The 19,321-nt window shown below is 51.1% G+C and overlaps 1 protein-coding gene and 1 non-coding gene across 6 annotated transcripts in view; both read right to left on the reverse strand.

Moving 5' to 3' along the window:
* The window catches only part of HNRNPUL1 (heterogeneous nuclear ribonucleoprotein U like 1), a 37,850-nt gene that overhangs the window by 887 nt on the left and 17,642 nt on the right, over positions 1-19,321 (reverse strand). For 4 of the 5 annotated variants that reach the window (XM_077773917.1, XM_077773915.1, XM_077773913.1 and 1 more), the window contains exons 8-15: positions 14,917-15,183; positions 13,586-13,708; positions 13,360-13,488; positions 4,743-4,911; positions 3,813-4,097; positions 2,447-2,736; positions 945-1,136; positions 71-401 (exon numbers count right to left, since the gene is read on the reverse strand). In XM_077773917.1, the coding sequence (XP_077630043.1) occupies positions 285-401; positions 945-1,136; positions 2,447-2,736; positions 3,813-4,097; positions 4,743-4,911; positions 13,360-13,488; positions 13,586-13,708; positions 14,917-15,183 (1,572 nt within the window). In that variant the 3' untranslated portion in view covers positions 71-284. Of the gene's footprint in view, positions 1-70; positions 402-944; positions 1,137-2,446; positions 2,737-3,812; positions 4,098-4,742; positions 4,912-13,359; positions 13,489-13,585; positions 13,709-14,916; positions 15,184-19,321 lie in introns of those variants that run through there. The other variant, XM_077773914.1, reaches the window with a different exon arrangement.
* On the reverse strand, positions 5,646-5,752 carry LOC144239764 (U6 spliceosomal RNA). Its single transcript, XR_013337478.1, has one exon. It is a non-coding gene; the product is annotated as a U6 spliceosomal RNA (small nuclear RNA).

A 19,321-nucleotide genomic window follows, 5' to 3' on the forward strand; every position in this document is an offset into this window, starting at 1 on the left:
CCAGGCAAAAGGAGGAGGGGAGGAGGAAGGAGAGGAGAAGGGGAGGAAGAAAGAGGTAAGGGGACAAACAGAAAATAAAAGGTCATTGTTGCCTGTTTGAATCCAGAGAAAAATGCCTGGCCCTGTGTTGGGGAAGAAACCCCTCAGAGGGGAGGCAGTGGGCTGAAAGGAGGCAGCCCTGGGATGACCCGTCCCCCAGCACCACAGGACCCAGTGGGGGCAGACGAGGGGGCCGAGGTGGGCGCTGGTGGAGGAAGCCGGCAGGGGCCTCTGGAGCACACCGGCTACTGTGTGCTTGTGCCCCCCTGTGTGTTCCCGGAGTAGCTCCCGTAGTCGTAGTTCCCGTAGTACGGTGGCCACTGGCCCTGGTTCTGATAGTACTGGTTCCACTGCTGGGCATACTGGAGAGAGACCAAGAGCACCAGGTTGTCCTTACCCAGACCCACATGTGGCTCCTGCCTTGACCCCACTCTCACCCAGGGCAGAGATGGGTCCCCTGATAAGAGAAATTGAGGCACCCTGGGAGGACAAGTGACTGCCCTGATGCCACATGGGTGGGCAGTTAGGGACTGAAGCCCAGACCTCCTGGCTTGCCAACCTCATGTCCTTTCAGGTACAGCCAGATAATCACATTCAAGCACACTAACAGCGAAGATGGCCTAGCACCAACCCAGGGGGATGGACACTGGCCATGGTGCTGAAGCAGGATTTGAAGGCCCTTGCTTTGTCGTCTGCTTGCTGCACTGGGAGGAGAGGTTCGGCTACCAGGTATTAAGTATCCACCAAATGGAATGGCTACATCAGACAAACGCCAGCCCCAGGCCAGCCCATCTTTTTAGGAATAAATAGGGACTCCAGTCTGGGAATGCATATCCATGTGGGACCCCTGGAAGTCTCTTTAACACACCCTCCCCCCACTCCCATAGCCTGAGTCTGGCACCTACCTGCTGATACTGGTTATAGCTGGGCTGAGGATAGGTCTGTGCGGTAGGGGGCGGCGGTGGGGTGTAGGGAGCCGGGTTGTAGCCACCATAGCTCCCATAGTTGTAGGCAGGCGGTGGTGGAGGTGGAGGTGGAGGGGCTGTGTAGCCCTGGCTGTAACCTCCCTGGTTGTATGGTGGCTGGCTGTAACTCGGCTGGAAAATGGGGGGCAAAAATCAGAGTTCTGTGAAATAGCTCGGCTGGGATGGAGGAAGGGCCTCTGTAAGCAGTGGGCTCGCAAAGGAACTTCCTTGGTGGAGGTTGTCTGAGGGCTGAGGAAATGGGTCAGCTCTGTGACATGGTGGGACAGGATGTAAGGCTGTGTTCTGGAGTCCCCTCCCAGCTCTAAGACCCTGGGGGAGCAAGGCACACAGCATCTCTTGAACTTCTACTGCTTTTTCCCCTTCAGACTGCCTTGTGTATTCAGTAAGCTTGAGCAGACAAGCCACTGGGCACTCAACAAATTGGTGGCAGTTGCTCTGGGAAGGCTGGCTGAGAGCAATTGTAGTAGCAATTTCCCAAGTGCTTCCCGAGTCCAGGCTCTGTCATTAACCCATCTAATCCCCCCATCAAATGTGAGAGGCAGGATTCATTAGCCTCATTTTACTGAGAAGGAAGCTGAAACTCAGGGAGGCGAAACATCTGGGTCCAAGTCACACAGTAAACAGTGGTGGAGCTGGGAGTTACACTCTGGTCTGTCTAGTTCCAGAGCCTTTCCCACAAAGCTATCATGCCATCCATCCTTCACAACAAACCTCGCAAATGAGTTCTACTAACAAGTCTACTCTTTTATGAAAAATGTGAGGCCCAGAGAGGTGAAACATTTGTGCAAGGTTACAGAACTAAGATGGGAGGCGAGGTTTGAACCCGTGCCTGCCCAGCTCCTGTTCTAGGAAATATTCTGGTTAGACCAGGACCAGGAGCCATTCACCAATGTCTCTTGGCAGCTATTCCCAAGCCTGGCCATGTGGAAGGCACTCAGAAAGTGGCTGCAGACGGCTCCAGTGACGGCCTGTGCATACCAGAGCCCGAGCACCAACTTGCGGAAAGCTGGACCTGAGCTACAAGCTGCCCTGGAGAGAAGCTCTCAGGGCACAGGGCGAGACCTCCCGACTGTAGGGCCTGTGTCTGCATGCTGTAGATGTGGGGTCAGTCCTGTCCAGCCTAGGCAAAGGGTAGCTCCAAGCAAGCGCTTTCTTAGGGATTCAGTAGAGGCCAGCGACACAGTCCAGAAAAATGTACTTGCTGGAGCAGCCAATGCTTCTACGCACACCACCCTGAGAGGTGGGGCGAGGGGGAAGAACAGGGAAGTTCCCAATTGATCTGGGTCTGGAAGGAATGTCTAGGGTCCATCCCAGGCAAAAGCACTGCCAGGAAGAAGAGCAGGGCTGGAGGGAGAGTGGAGAGCCGCGGCCGGAGCACGGGTCCACGTCCACTCCCTGGACACGTGTGCACACGTTCTCACCTGTGGAGGGCTGTAGCTGCTGACAGTGGGGGTGCTGGTATTGGCGCTCGAGCCAGGGATGTTGCTATTCTTATTGTAGCTGCTGGCCCCTGGGGGGTTCCGGGCAGGGCTGTAGCTGGGCGGTGGCGGTGGCTGCTGCGGCGGCGGCTGTGGCGGCGGTGGCTGCTGCGGCGGCGGCTGCTGCTGGGGAGCCCGGTTGTAGCTGCCTCGGTTGTTGGAGTTGTTGTTATCCCGGCTATTGTTACCCCAGCGGCTCTGGTTATAGCCACCACCTCCGCTGCGGTTGAAACCTGCATTGGAAAAGCCAGGTGGGAGGTCTTATCATTCTGAAGTTGGGACCCTCAGGAGCTGAGCTCTACTCTGGGTTTCCCCAGACCCCTGGGCACGTCCCTCGTGCAGCCCTGATAACTCAGTCTTCACTGTCTGCTGACAGGTGTGTCCTGCCCACTGGGCTGCTGTTTGGTTTCTACTGTGTCCACAGCATCTTGACAGCTCTTGAACAAATCAGAGGAGATGGTCAGGAAGAGGGATGCTAAGCACCAAGGACAGTCCTCTCCAGGCTCGGTCAAACGGGCCAGTCTCTCCTGAGGCCCTGACCAGCTGTGGCTGGGCCCAGAACCCTTCCCCTGTCAACTTCCACAGGTCTCTGGGCCTCAGCCTAGACTCCGCTATCTTGGGAGGCCTTTCCTGAGCCTTGCTCCCTCACAGGCTAGATCAGGTGTCACCCAAGCCCACAGTAACCCTGGGTTCTGCCATTCAGCCCAGAAGCCTACTCTACTGTCCGCACAGGGTGATGTGTCTCTGCAGGTCATGGCTGTGTCCCCAGAAATATCTAGCACAACACTGAAACAGTTGGTTATGCTACTTAAATCATGATCACACACTTCTACCTCAGAGACAGCAGAACTTAGTGACAGGAAACTTGGGCACTGGACCACACGATCCAAGCTCTGGATTTAGCTAGGAGAAACCTGGGCAAATTAACCTAAGCCCATTTCTCTATTTGTTTTAATACTAAACACCAAAAACAGTCCTAACATCTGCCATGCACCTGAGCTGGAACCCAGGTAAGTAAACTCAGTCTGGCCCCTCTTCTTAAGGAGCTCACAGTCAGATGGAAGGTAGGACTTGCAAAAATGACAGGAGTGACCTACAAACAGGCACAGGCTTCAGGGGCAATGGCCAGGGGAAGCAGGACAGTGGGAATTTCCCTAGGGTCCCAGAGTTTGATCACTTTGGTTCTCTACCAGAATTCAGCCCACAGCTGGTGCCAGGGAAAATTCATTTGGTGACCGAACAAGCAACATCAAGCCCAATCCTGACCCAGGAGCCAAGATCGGAGAGAGGTCTGCTTGAGATGTCTCACCTCCTCGGTAGTTGCCTCCTCCACCGCTGCCTCCTCCTCTGTTCTGGAAACCTCCTCGGTTGCCCCCTGGTGGGCCTCTGTTGTCATAGCGCTGGAAACCGCCACCGCCCCCGCGGCCCCTGAAGCCACCACCACCTCTGTTGTCAAAGCGCTTTTCAGGGGGTGGCCCAGCCTTGCGACCTTCCTCATTGTATTGCCTCACCAGCTTGTCTGCTTCTTCTCGCTGCAGCTCAATGAACAGCACCTCGTCCAGGAAGTCCCCAACGTCTGGTAACGTGAAGTTGGCTAGGAGGAAGGCAGGGCCCCACAGGGAACGGGGAGAAGAAGGTCAGTACCTCCTAAGGTCTGGTCCCCTACACCCCCAGGACACTGGCCTGCCAGAAGGGAGATGGCAGAGGCAGGAGTATGAGGGACAGAAGTAAGAAAGGGTCCCAACCTCTCTAACAACGATCAGGAGTTAACAAAGACTCTCCTGTCCCTTTTCTGAAGAGGTGGCCACAAGCCCCACCAAATAGAAACACTGCCAAATAGAAACACCCCCCCCCCCCCCCCGNCCCCCCCCCCAGGGCGTGGGCCAGACAAGTGGGATCACCATCCTTGTTTCTACAGAGAAGCAGACTGAAGCTTGCTCAGTCACCCCACTGGTGGGTTCCAGAGGCAGGTGATGTGCAAGTCTCTTAGCGTTTGCTGCCACGCGTCCACTCCCTCATTCTGCCCCCGCCCCATCTAGTCTAAACCATCCGGGGAGAGATGTGGCAGCTTTTCCATTCACAGCTGCACTAGACAGGGAAGGGCAACACGGGAGCAAAGAAAGAATGGACAAGATCAAAAAAGGAGGAAGCAAGGAGCTGGGGAGGAAAGGATGATGGAAGGCGCTTTTCTCCTGAGGCCCCTGCTGTGCTGGCCCTCTGGGAATGGCTCCTCTCCTACCTTTCATTTCTAGGACCGCATGATCTGGGACATCCTTCCCCTCCTCATCGGTTCGCTTTATTGTCCGATCTTTTAGGTCCTCGTCAGTGGGACAAATTACAATGGCTTTGCGCTGGAAGCCTTCAAATGGTCTCATTTTTCGTCTCTGGGCTGACCCATAAACATTTGTCTAGGGGTAGGAAACAGCAGAGGCAAGAGATGGTACATTAAGAGTTGAGTTTTTTCCTATTAGGTATCCTGTGGGCCAGGAACTGAGAAAAGGACACTAGCTCTAAGCAAAAAAACAAAAACAAAAACAAAAACCAACTCAGAAAACTGCTCTTTTTTGTTGTTAAGGTTCTTGAGCCCATCCTGAAAAATCAGATTTGGGAAAGTGGCTGCTGACAGTCACAGGACAAGGGGTACCTGCACTTGGGCTTTTAACTCCTATTTGTTCTTGGTATATGCCACTTTATACTCCCTCCCCCTACTTCCCCAATTCTAAAAGTAACACCTGCTCACGATAAAACCATCAGAGTACAAGGTATAAAGTTTGGAGTAAGAATAATCCCTTCATCCGCTTACTGCCAGTCCTACATCCCAGAGACGGCCTGTACCAAATTTATGTATTTTTAGAAAGATCTGGTGTTTTTTTTTTCTTTCTTAAAGGACTTTGAGACCTGATGGAAAAATCTTACAGGTACACATCAAAAAGTGTTCACATTTAAAATCTGGACTGTGAGGCGCTTGAGTGGCTCAGGTTAAGTGCTGCACTCTTGATTTTGGGTTAGGTAATGATCTCAGTTCACGGGATTGAGCCCCAAGTTGGGCTGATAGCATGGAGCCTGCCTGGGATTCTCTCTCCCTCTCTCTTTGCCCCTTCCCTGAGCTTGCTCTCCCCCCACCCTCTCAAAAACAACAACAAAAAAATATGGAACGTTCACAAATGTGCGTGTCATCCTTGAGCAGGGGCCACGCTCACCTTCTATGTGTCATTCCAGTTTTAGTGTGTGTGCTGCCAAAGTGAGCACAAATCTGTGTGACTTTTATCACAAGCAGAATCAAGCTACATACTCTCCCGAAGGCTTTTTTTTTTTTTTTAATGTTTATTTCTGAGAGAGAAAGAGTGCAAGTAGGGGAGGGGCAGAGACAGAGGGAGACACAGAATCCAAATCAGGCTCCAGGCTCTGAGCCGTCAGCACAGAGCCTGACGCAGGGCTTGAACCCACAAACTGTGAGGTCATGACCTGGGCTGCAGTCGGACACTTAACCGACTGAGCCACCCAGGCGCCGCATCCCAAAGGCTTTTTTCACTTAACGTTTCTCTAACGTTTTTCTGTGCCAGTGTTCGCCTTTAATGGCTGCATCATATTTACACGGTGGTTGCCATAATTAACCAGCCCTTTTGCCAGCTGCGTGGACTGGTTCCATCCTCTCAGTCCTTCTCTGAAGCATCAGTCTCATCCACAGGCTTTTTCCCGGGGAGCCTGACGAGGCAGCAGCCCGTGCTTTCCACAAGTGGTTTTGCTGCTAACACTCTGTCCTCTTCCTCTGGGCAGTGCGCAGTATGTGCTGGGCACCGAGCGAGGCTCTAGAAAACACCTGACTGAGAGCAGGGGGGACCATGGCTCCCATTTACTGAAAACCAACTATGCCAGGCCCTTAGGGACTGGGGCCCTGTGGGACCCAGTGGGATTCAGCCTGCACACCTAAACCACCTGGATGCTATTCAAAAGGAGAGCAGGCCCAGCTCCCCCTTAGGATTCCCCAAACCCCCTTCTCCGGAGGTGGCGTCCAGGTAGCTGTACGGGTACCCACCCTACCCAAACTCACTCAACAGCTCTGGAGTAATGAGGAAAACCTGCATTTAAACAACTTCTAATGGCTCTCACAGGGACTCAAGGGAGAAGCCATGGAGGGGAACAGTCTGTAAAGGGGTGTGCACCAACGGACACAAAAATATGGTAATTTGAAGACACAGCGTGGTAGGGTGGAAAAGCTCTAGTGTGCCCAGTAACTTGCTCTGGCCAGTCCTTATACAGTTGCTTCACCTGTAAATACAGTTGCTTCACCTGTAAAACAGAGATGAGAAGCCTCCCTCCCCCGGCTGGTGACGACTGAGTGGAAAAGGACCACAAAGTAACTGTCCAAGCGTGAGGAGCTCCTGGAGTGGGGTTACGAGGCAGCCTCCAGAGCGGGAGCGTCTTGACAGAGGCAAAGCAATGTGTGTGGGGTGGACTTGGTCAGGTCACACCTGAGCGGCCCTGGGTGAAAAACTTCCACTCGGCTTACTTGTCTGTAAAATCAATGTACTGCGTATTTAATGAATCTGAGTCTCAAGCCCTAAAAGGGGAAAACAGTATGAATGTTACACGGCTGTTATTAAGACTATAGGAGTTCATGTGAGTAAAAGCCCTTGATTAGCCCAGGGCCTGGCTCACAGCCAACACTGAACAAATGGGAGCCAGGGCTGTTATGGCTGTTATTGTGGAGGGAGCGCGTGCCACAGATATTCTAACTGTAAAGTGGATGCGAAGCAGCCCAGACCAGGGGAAGATCAAGCTATAGTGACATCGCATCGGAAGAGCAGGGACAGTGAGATGGGGTACAGAGACTACAGGCTTTGGGGAAGAAGCTCGGGGTTGAAATCCCAGCTGTGTCTTCTACTATTTGCGAGGCTGTAGAGAAGTCACTTAATTAGCCTGCCTCTCAAATTTCTTCATCTGAAAGACAGGGATCATATCACCCTTCTCCTGGCTCTGTTGAGGATTTGCAGATGTGAAAACGTCTGGCATGTGGCAGGGAGGGACAGGAAAAGTTCCAAGTCAACACACACAGGGTGGGTCTGAAAATATGGCCAACAGGACTGACAGCCTGGAGAGGCTTCCCAAAGGAAGGGACCAAGGAAAGTTAAATTAAAAAAACAAAAAACAGGGTGTTATATGGAAACCAACTTGACAATAAACCATAAAAAAAATAATAAAAAATAAATTAAAAAATAAAAAATAAAGAAACAAAAAAAACGAAAGTCACAAGAGATCTCCCAAGACACAAGGAACAGGAAGCTGGGCTGTGGGTCAGCCAGCGCTCACCTGCTGGGAGATCTGGGCCATGGGTGTAGCTGTTTTCTACACCAACCAGACCCCCGGCCCTAACACATACCAGGCAGGATGTTCCTCTTTGTTCTCCAGGGAAAATGCCCCGCCCTTCAAAGAAGAGGAGGAGGACACCCATACTAGGACCTGGGACTGACCCAAGGAGAGGCCTCGGGCCACAAATGGTTAAGAGCCACATCAGGTTACAAAGGAAAGATCCCTCTTTCCACCTGCTCTTCCTGGACTCATTCCTAAAGGCAAAGCAGAAGGTGGCATCTGAACAGAGCAAGATAGAATTGGGCCTCCTTTAGCTAAATAATGAGGTTTTCTCCTGGCACAGAGGCCAGAGAAAGTAGGTGCCAGTGTGACTCTGGCCCTAGACCATTCTGGATAGTGCATTCCATGTTCTTGCCCGTGAGAAGCAATCTTTTTTTTTTTTTTTAATTTTTTAAAAATTTTCTATATATAGAGTGACAGAGCATGAGCAGGGAAGGGGCAGAGAGAGAGGGAGACACAGAATCTGAAGCAGGCTCTAGGCAACGAGCTGTCAGCACAGAGCCCGATGTGGGGCTCGAACCTACACAACTGTGAGATCATGACCTGAGCCAAAGTCGGACGCTCAACCAACCAAGCCACCCAGGCGATCCGTAGGGATCCTATTTTGACTGCCTTGAGCCCCGAGGACATGCATAAAGCACGGCCTGGAAGTTTCCCAAGGGGCAGGTGGTGGTGGGGGGCAGAGGCTAGTCCCTGCAACTTCTGGGGATGGGAGGGGGGGCGGAGCAGACCTGGCTCATAAATAGCTGGCCTCTGTTCTTGGAAGTGGCTAGACTCGGAGGGATGGCTCCTCAGACACTCTGGAACGGAGGTGCTGAGAACACACTTGGCGAGCGAGTGTTTTCAAGACTGCCTGTCCCTCCCCTAGTCCTGGGTTTGGGGAAGGAAAGTGTCTGAACCAGGCCAGCAGAAATGCAGATGCCTGGCTTCCTGGAGGAAAGGGAGTTAGCTGCTGATGGCTGTTGCTACAGCAAACACAGTGAGGTCAGGGCCCGGAGGGCCGGCCCGGCACTGCTATGGTCACTGGGGGCTGCTGGTGGCTGTTGCTAGGAGACCAGCACAACAGCTAGGTCAGCTTTTCCAGCTGTGTGGGATCCCTCTGTCCAGCTCCTGCTGGAAGATACTGACTCTAAGAAGGTCTAGAGCTGTCTATGTTCCCTGCCTCCCTGCCCCCGGCTAGCCCCAATCCCCAGCCATGTGGGCCAAAGGACAGGAATTGGGTTTCTCAGAGAAGCTATGTGGGTAGTTCTGGTATATGACAGCTTGGGGGAGTGAGGGAGAAACACAGTGGGCTCGTAGCCCGAGTTCTGTGAGAGTCCCACTGTCCCCTGTCCAGAGCTCGGCGGGGTCAGGCTGGCAGCGAGAGAAACCTGGCTGGACCTGAGGAGAAAATTTAAAGCTGGTGACAAGAGTTTACCAGTGAGGTGAACCCAGTGGAAGGAACCACACATGTAGGAAGAGAAATGGCTTGAGTGTCAACAATGAAACAGGCCGAGGCTCTAGGATGGGGAAGGTGGAGAAGAGAAACACCTCCCTCTCAGATGCCTGCTGACCAGAGACGGTTTACTTTGGGCCTCTAATCTTAGCCCTACGTTTGTTTTAGGAGAAGGCAAGGTGCTCGTTAACAGGGATGCAAAGCGGGACTAGAGCCACTCGTTCTGACCACTGAGGCGTGGCTGGCGATGCGGTCCCATCCAGCCTGGCCGGGCTCTGAGCTGTTAGAGCCCCGAGGGAACTCCGAGTCTGCGGTCCTCGGGCCCTCACACACGGCCCTGTAGAGGCCTTCTCAAAACCCTCCAGAAGAGCTCCTGCCCTGCACCATCTCGAAGTTCCATGGTGGGGCAGGGGCAAGCAAGGCAGCATTTCATTCCAGAAGTTTTCCACTGGGAAGAGAGGCCCCCCAAAGACCACTTGAAGCAACGTGGCCTCCAACTTCTCTCTCTGCCCTGCTCTTCAGCCTTTTACCAGCCAGGCAAAGTTAGCCATGTCCCTCGCTGATGAAAACATGACCATGGCTCCCCACTACCCTCAGGACAGTCTCAACTCCTTTTATCATCACCCATGTCCTGGCCAGGCACCCCACCTCCAGAAAGCTTTCCTAATTTTTCACCCTGGCCCCCAACATTCTTGGCTGTGACTTTCTGGGAAGTCAGCAGCGACCTGTTCTACCAGTAAACTGACCACATAACTTCAAATAGCTTCTTTTCCCTAACGAGGCCTCAGTTTCCCCTCTGGTCCATTGATTTTTTTCCCCTCCTCAAATGTCCCACGTGATCTCAAGAGGCCAAGTCATTACGGAATGTAGATCCAGGCCCCAACACACCTGAAAGCCTGTGCTGAATGAGATACACCCTGGGGTAGGGGCTGGGATCCTGGCCAAAGGCAGAATCCTGGCTCACACAATTTCTTTCTCCTTCCCTCTCAAGGATGAGCATTTCTGAGGCCAACCTACATAACAAGAGAGCCAAAGGCAGGGAGCTCTGACCACTCAGGAAAAATCAGAGGGAAAAGGGAAAAAGAGCCTTGAGCTGAGATCCTGGGACTGTAGAGGCGAGGCCTGCAATACTGTCTCTGCTTTGGGAGGTCTATGCAACTCAGGAGACAGCTGTGCATCAACTTATCCCTCATATCTCCAGGATTTTCTGGAACCTACTTTTGGGGTTTAAGTCAAAAAACAGATCAAACCACTGACTTTAGACCTCTTCCCAGGCCTGAGTAACCTACGGCTTCAGACCCCAAGTCAACCCTACAATCTGTGGTTAATCCCAGAACCCTCTCTCCTTCCTTCAGAATTTAGGTTATTTTGCCTCCCTGTTGGCCTGGATCACTTGGCCTGACCTGCAGGTCTCCCTATCAGGAGGCCGGCAGCCCTGAAGAGCACAGGTGCACCCAGTACAGTCCTGGACCCTGTCCCTGAATAAGCCAGCACAAGCCGAGAAGGCTGAGCTGTTCTATGCCTGGCTGAGGTGCTGGGGCCTGACTTCCAGAAAGAACCCACTTTGAAATGGTGAATACAGATATTAAGAACATCTATAGCTATGACTATATGAGCCACATATTTGAAATAGGTTTCACAGCTGAATTAACCAACAAACTGAAAAAAAGACAAGCAGGGAATACTTGCTGGGGTGTCCAAACAAGGAATCCTCAAGGTGTTAAAACACCACAGCTCTCACACCTTTTAGGACCCAGAGTCCCATGGGGCCAAGTCAGACTACAATTTAAAAATGCCCTGACAAAAGGAATGGGGCAAAGCGAGGCTTGTTTGGAAAACAAAGTCTTTGGGCACCTGGGTGGCTGGTCTGTTGAGCAGCTGTCTCTTGATTTTGGTTCAGGTCATCATCTCAGTTTGTAGGATTGAGCCCCTTATCAGGCTCTGCGCTGATAGCACAGATTGGGATTTTCTCTCTTCCACTCTCTCTGACCCTGCCCTGCTCATGCTCTCTCTCCACAAAATAAATGAATAAACACGAGAATAATTAAAAAAAAAAAAAAAAGAAAAAGAAAAAGAAGTCTTTTCAAGGGGGAGAAGGCTGGCTATATGCCATCATTAACGGGGCTGAGCGGGGGCAGTAACCCTGGGTGGCTCCTGAACCAGCCAGTGCTCAACTGCCCCCCTCTTAACTCAGTACTTTTTATCAAAATTTAATATTATGAGATCAATGTCCTGGGTTCTTTACAAATGTGAGTCTTCAAGGATCAATCCTATGGTTGCAGTGCTGGTCACTGGATGAAAGTACACCTTTTCAGCTCCACCTTCCAGAATAGCAACTCTCAGAGCGCAACTCACATCTCCACTACCACAGAAGAGCGCCAAAGGCGTGCCACAGCTTTGGCCAACTTTTAGTTTTTGCAGCATGGCTGTTTCATCAGCAAACCAGATTTCCACTCTTGACACTTAACTGCTTGGCAAAATATTTTAAATAAATTTGTCTATCATAAAGAACTATTCACCAGCCAACAGCTTCTTTCTTTAAGAACTAATTTCTTATCACGTGTTCTTTTTCCATGTTGGCTCTGAGGCCTCACTTCTCTTCATCAACTTACTGGTTTATTGTGAAAAGGATATAACTCGGGAGCAGCCCGATAGAAGAGATGCACAGGGCAAGGTACAGGGAAGGGGCATGGAACCACTCTCCCCAAAAGTCCACGTGTCCACTGACCCGGGAGGTCCCGCTCAACTGTTCTCCAGAAGATGCTCACTCCTGTGCAAAGCCGACCTGGTTACCTTAAGACTCCAACCACCTTTCCCACAAGCCAGCACCAGCAGCAGCTCCACTGTCGTCAGGAACTCTCTGAACTCACGGTAACCAAGTGCTCAGGGCTACATGTATGGAAGGCACTCCAGTAAGGCTGCCACGGTGGGGGGGCTACTCAGGTTACATATTTGCACCCACAGATTCTTAAGAAAGTGCAAATGCAAGGTAGAGGGGAACAGAGGGATTATTCATAGACCCTCAAATACAGGATTTGCTACTTGAAAAAGCCTTCAGGGCAATGTCAAGAACGCCGTCTCATAGCTGGTAAACATGAGGAACTCGTTACGCTGAGACAGGGATCTTTAACCATGTTTGGGTCACTCATGCTTTTGAGAATGCTGAAAGCCATGGACCATCTTCCTATCCTAACTCAAAACTGTCCAGTTGTTATTATTTTATTCCGGCCTTTTTTTTAAATTTCTGAGCATGAGCAGGGGAGGGTCAGAGAGAGAGAGGGAGACACAGAATCTGAAGCAGCTCCAGGCTCTGAGCTGTCAGCACAGAACCCGATGTGGGGCTTAAACCTACAAACCGTGAGATCATGACGTGAGCCAAAGTTGGCCACTTAACCTACTGAGCCACCCAGGGGCCCCATATTATTATTTTAAAAGACATACCTGAGCCTGCATACAAAACTATGATTTAATTTCAAAGGTTCCCCGACCTCCTGATGCTAAGAACCTTCCTCTTAATTAAAATGGCAGGTAGGAAATGTGTGACTTAAATATGTATCCAATAGTCATAAAAACATGCTGAGAAGCTGGGACATACCTATTCTGTAATCAGCAACAATCTCCAGCTACCATGTGCCAGACCATGTGCTATATGGGTACCATTACCTGATCTTTGTTTACAGACCACAGGACTTGAGATTCGGAGGATGAAGTAAGCCGCCCACAGGCATGCAGCTAAAAAGAGGCGGAGCTCAGGTTCAAGCCCAGGTTTGTCCATTTCGGAAATCTACCTCCCTTCCATTCACTAAATAGCTGCAGAAGCCGTACTGGTGAGCTGCTGAGAGCCTGAGCCACATCTGGGTCATGGCCCCAGACCCAACCCACAGACCAGGCTCAGAGAACTATGCTAAGAGTCTGGGACTGTGTCATCACGTATGGCTGACTCCCTGATCAGCACTACAGTCCAAGAGCATTATGCAGGACTCCCCCACCCCCGCCCCCCCCCCCCCCNCCCTTTCCTTTTCCTGGAGTGTGATGGTTAACCAGTGAGTACCTGATCTAGGATATAGTTGCGTTTCTTGCGGGCAGCAATCTGGATGAGGCGGTTGAGGCACTGGGTGGCCTGCTGGATCAGGACGTCCCAGCGGCCGGCATAGTTCCGCTGCCTGCGTAGGCCCATCACCTGTGGGCAGAGGGTGGTGAAGTGGTGGCTGGTCCTAGCTACAGGGCAGCACTTGGGGGACAGAGAGGAGTATGGAGAGGGCGGGAAGCATCCTTACCCGCATTTTATCCATGATGGCATTGGTACCCAGGATGTTGTACTTCTTGGAGGGGTTGGAGGCTGCATGTTTGATGGCCCACGTGGTCTTACCAGCAGCGGGCAGGCCCACCATCATCAGAATCTAAAAGGATGGGACAAAGAGGGGCACTGAGGCAGTAGCAGTGGGTGGCATGGCAGCCTGGCACCACCCCCACTCACCAGTGACCTCAAGGGTAATTCTAAACCTCATGGCTGCCTCTGGAAAACAGAAGCAATAATAAGTGTCTACCTCACAGTGTCACTGTCGGGATTCAAAGACATGAGGTGTGTCAGGCTCTTAACAGAGGGCCTTACATGGGGTAAGCACAAAATCAAGTGCTGTTATGATTATTTACATTCTTGTTCAGACAGGATGAACAGAAGGGCTGCGTGCACTGGGAATGGTGCACGCAGTGGGCACAAGAAGTGGGTACAACCTTTCTGGAGTCTGAGATGGGGACAGACTAATACTCAGGACGACAAACATGGTATTTATTTAGTACATTCAGAATTTGGTAAACATTTAGATACAACCTAAGTGCCCCAAAAGAGAGAAATGATTAGTTTTTAAGATCATTAAAAGTGAGTTTAAAAAGAGGGATTCATGTAGTAGGATAAAGCACACAAAATCATGTTGAAGAGAAGGGCGGATATCAAAATGCTTAGGCTTTAAGTTCTCAATTATAAGTGTGTTTGTATAAAACAGGCACCTAGCAGAGCAAGAAGGATCGCATAAACTTGAAAACTTTAACATTTAACAGTAAACTTATTTGCACATAATGGAATTATGAGACACTAACCTTTATGTTTAGTTTTTTAGAATAAACATAAAGTCATTTATGAATCTAGTAAAATATTATTTTGAGAGCAAAGCTCACCAGTACAGCTTCTGTAGCCCAAATCACCCCCAAGATGAGTTGTCATTTTTGATCTTGGCAGGGGTAGGGGATGGACTGCACAACCTCCTTTGAGAACACACTCACCAGGAAGTGCCTTCACATCCTTGCCTGCTGGGAGGAGAGCCTCCTTCTCCAAGATCCTGACCTCACTGACGGAGCAGTGTGGAAGGAGCCATATGACAACTTGCTTTGGGAACCTTTCCAAGATTTTGGAAATCTCACCTCAGGGTCCCTCCCTCCTTCAGGCCACACTGCTGGCTCCCAGCCGTGGGAGGCCTGGAAGAAGAGGCCCCAGGTGTCTCCCTCAGTGAGGCCGTGCAGCTTTCACCACCCTGCTGCAGGGTCTCCCCTCCTTAGCAGCAACGTGGCTCTGGAGAGGCGGCCTCCAGTTCGGTCTTCCAGGCTTACTCACCTCACACTCTGCCTTGCTCTTTGGTCCCACGGTGCCCCGGATCCGCTCACTCAGGGGAAGGTGCTGAATAAAGGTGAAGCCTGGGAGGACGGAACAGTAGGGCTCTGCCCTCTGCCCGAAGTTGAACTCCACCGCACAATTCTTCACCAGGACATGAGGGTAGAGGGCCTGACCTCCCAAGGCTTCCTTCTGGATTCGGAAGGCAATGCCCATCCACTTCCCATTCTTGGTGAAGGAAAGTTCCACATCATTTCCACATTCAAAGTCCTAGGAGACAAAGCCAAAGGAAGATAACAGCCAATGCTCAGCTTAAGGCATCAGGAGCCAAAGCTGAGCGGGAGCAGATGCAGGGAGTGAAAACTCAGCTGCCTTCCCACACCTAAGTGCATCCCTCCCCCAACACAGACACACAGGGCGGCACCAGGGAGCAGCTGCAGAGGTGCGGCCAAAGCCCTCCTTGCCCCAAACCCCAAAGCTGGGGGCTGTGACACGTGTAACTGTAGGCAGCTCCATGTCTTGTGCCTGGCCCGAGACAAAGATGAAGGACAAGGCGAGTCTGTCTGTCCTTGAGCCCAGCAAGGGCAGTCTGCAAAGAGAGGAGATGGAAAGAAAGCCACAGCAGGGCCTTTTGAGTTCAGCTCAGCCCTACAAATGCGTGCATTTGTTTGTTCACCACACACCACACCCCCTCTGGCTCCTGCCCCTCCCAGCGCGGATGTCCATGGTGCTCTGGGCCCGACAGAGCTCAGGGCTGAGCAGGGAATCAGATCATTCGGTGAGGGCACCCACCCAAGAGCAGGATTCTCTGAGGGAGGGCCTGTATGCCAAGTTCTGGACAAGAAATGGAGACGAGCCAAGTCTATGGTGGTAGGAGCGAGTCCCGAAGAGAGGCGCTCTCTGTGTAGGAAGCTGAGGTGACGGAACAAAGGGTCAGCCTAGCTGTAGCATGAAGGATGAGGGAGGAGTAACTTCAGGCACAGCTGGAGGGCCAGGCAAAGACCGTAACTCTTCATTCAACAACTATTTATGGAGTTCCTATCCGGCGGCTGGAGTTCAGTGGTTAAGACTGTTTGGGGAGGCAGAATGCTCCACCTCTGCTACTCACTCACTGCATGACCTTGAGGTTTCATCTTCAGTGTCCTTATCAAACAAGAAGGCCATCACAAGATTCTATGTTGCAAAGGGCTGTTCTGAGGACTAAGTGGGTTGGTGGGAGCGATCAGTCCAAGACGCCAGGCATGGTGTTGGGCTGCAGTGGTGGGGAGGAGACGGTCCCTGCCCTCAGCACCGTGAGGAGAGCTCTGTCACCTGAGGAGTTTGGACTTCATGGTGATGGCAGAGCACAGCCCCTGCCTTGTTTCCAACAGGGGAGTGGCCTGGTCAAAGCTTTTTCAGAACGATCACTTTGGGTGCATGGTAAAGGTTTACATTTACAGGAGACTCAAAACTTGGAATCAGATGGCAGACTAAAGCAAGGTAAAGGTCCGGTTCCTGATATAAAAGTAAAAGACATGGTATTCTTTCCCTCTTGAATGGGGAGACCACCTTGGAACTTGTCCTTTAAGAAACAACGAGAACTGGGGTGCCGGAGTGGCTCAGTCGGTTAAGCGTCTGACTTCAGCTCAGGTTATGATCTCACGGTTGGTGGGTTCAAGCCTCGCATCGGGCTCTGTGCTGACAGCTGGCTCAGAGCCTGGAGCCTGCTTCAGATTCTGTCTCTCTCTCTCTCTCTGACCCTCCCCTGCTCAAGCTGTCTCTCTCTCTCAGAAATAAATAAAACATTAAAAAAAAAAAGAAGCAGCGAGAACCCTTTTCCCTAAGTGGCTTCCTCACCGCCGTCCTCAGTGCTCATAGGACACAGCTCTATACGTTCATCTTCAAGTGCCCATAGAGGTCAAGACCACACAGGGCAGACACACAAACGTGTGCCAGACTGACTCTTGCCCAAACCCTACAGCAGGATCCTTGTCGTGTCTTTCCCACCTGAGCCAGAGTGGCCCAGGTCACCTTTGCTCTAACATGGAGACGAACATCCTGGGAGGGCAGCCTTCCTTCCAGCCCCCAGCTTCACCTGGGGAGCTCACCGTGTTGTACAGAAACCAGCACCTTCAACGGACAAACCCACCACCAACGGGGCCACCTGTCCAAGAGGCAAGTGTGGTCGTGTCACTCCTGCTACAACACCCTGCTGCCAGTCCAGGGCCTCAAACCTCAAAGTCATCACACCTGCTGTAATTAAGAGCCCGCCAGTTCTGCAGCCTCATCTCTCACACCCCCCTGTACTGTCCCCAAGGCTCCAAGTACAACGCTCCTTACGGTTATACCGTTCTCTGCCCGACAGCCATTCTGTCCTGTTTTGTGAAGGCCGAGAACTCGAGATCTAACACTAATGTGCTCCCCCTGTGTTCACTCAGGTCACTGCGTTTTCATTCCTGCTCCAGCTCCTTGCCCCAAGCCTTTTAAAGTTATGGCACCCTTCGATAAAAGGAAACTGCACCTGCAATCTTTAATATAAAAGCAGAGGGGCCCCTGGCTGAACGATCTAGTTGCAGCCAAGAGTCAAGGCCTATAGTTCCAAACTGCCACACGCTCATAGAACCTCACGCTCAGATGGGACAGAGTCTGGTGGATGCTGCCACACACTGATGTGCTAAAATCCTACAACCTCTTTGGAGTGCGGTCTCAGTGACAGCTATCAAAATTTAAAAAATTTTCTGACCCAGAAACTACACTTTCAGGAAAAAACAATACAGGTAGATTCCCACCAGAATGCAAAGATGTGTGTGCAAATCACTCACCCCAGCACTGCCAGCTATGCTCCAACAGGGAAGTGGCAGAAACTACAGGGCAGAGGAGGTCCACGTATGGAAACACAAAGAGATCCCCAAGATACTCTGGTATGTGGGAAAAGGACAGGCTGTCATCGCACCACAGACTATCCCAGCAGATAGCTTTCTGGTCCATCAATAGGAGACTGGCTAAATTAGCGCAGGGTAAACTGATGCCTGCATCAGAAGACTAGGCAGTCACCAAAACAAACAAACAAATAGGGAAAAACTAACCAAATGTCTGCTAATAGAGGAGTGATTACATAAATACGGTAGATCCACACAACGAAAAAAAAACCACCCTGCCAAAACACTTTTCTTCACAAGTCTTCTAGGTAGTCATACAAAGAAAATTCTAAGATAAATAAGCAAAAACCAAGGCAGAATGACACATATGGTGTACCGCCTTTTGTGTAAAAGAGGAAAAATGATTATCATTTTTTTTTTAATTTTTTTTTTTTTTAACATTTTATTGATTTCTGAGGGAGAGAGACAGCGTGAGCAGGGGAGGGGCAGAGAGAGAGGGAAACACAGAATCTGAAACAGGCTCTAGGCTCTGAGCTGTCAGCATAGAGCCCGACGTGGGGCTCAAACCCATGAACCATGAGATCATGACCTGAGCCGAAGTCAGACGCTTAACCGACTGAGCCACCCAGGTGCCCCTCATCTTTCTTGTACTTGGATAAAGAAACCCTGAGTATCCGCAGTTCCTGTCTGGAGTTTATGTGAACAATGGGCAGAGAGGAATGGTCTGAAGACGACTTTACACGTACATCTTTTGACAGACATCTCTGGATATCTTTGGAAACCATACGAATTCATGAACTATTCAAAAATGGGGCGCCTGGGTGGCTCAGTTGGTTAAGCATGTGACTTTGGCTCAGGTCACGATCTGATGGTTCGTGGGTTCAGGCCCTGCATCGAGCTCTGTGCTGACAGCCCAGAGCCTGGAGCCTGCTTCAGATTCTGTGTCTCTCTCTCTCTCTCTCTGACCCTCCCCTGCTCACACTCTCTCTCTCTCTCAGAAATAAATAAAATTAGGGGCGCCTGGGTGGCTTAGTCGGTTAAGCGTCCGACTTTCGCTTAGGTCATGATCTCGCGGTTTGTGGGTTCAAGCCCCGCGTCGGGCTCTGTGCTGACTGCCAGCTCAGAGCCTGGAGCCTGTTTCACAGTCTGTGTCTCCCTCTCTCTCTGACCCTCCCCTGTTCACGCTGTCTCTCTCTCTCTCTCTCTCCTAGAAATAAATAGCCCCGCATCAGGCTTTGTGCTGCTGGCGTGGAGCCTGCTTGGGATTCTCTCTCTCTCCCTCTCTGCCCTTCCCCCACTCACACTCTCTCTCCCTCTGTCTCAAAATAAATAATAGAAAACTTTTAAAAAAGTTTGTCATGGAGCTAGATCTATATTCTCTGTGTGGAGAGGGAAAGAGAGCCAAGATTTACTGTCAAATGCGGAAAAAATGCAAGGTTTAGAGCAGTTTGTAGCACATAAACATGGTTAATTTTTGTTTAAGAAAACAGGTTTCTAATTAAAAAGATAATGAGGTCATGAAAGACAGAAGACTGGAAAACTTTTCAAAC

This window comes from Crocuta crocuta, unplaced genomic scaffold (genome assembly GCF_008692635.1).
Source record: "Crocuta crocuta isolate KB4526 unplaced genomic scaffold, BGI_CrCroc_1.0 scaffold267, whole genome shotgun sequence".
Taxonomy (NCBI): domain Eukaryota; kingdom Metazoa; phylum Chordata; class Mammalia; order Carnivora; family Hyaenidae; genus Crocuta; species Crocuta crocuta.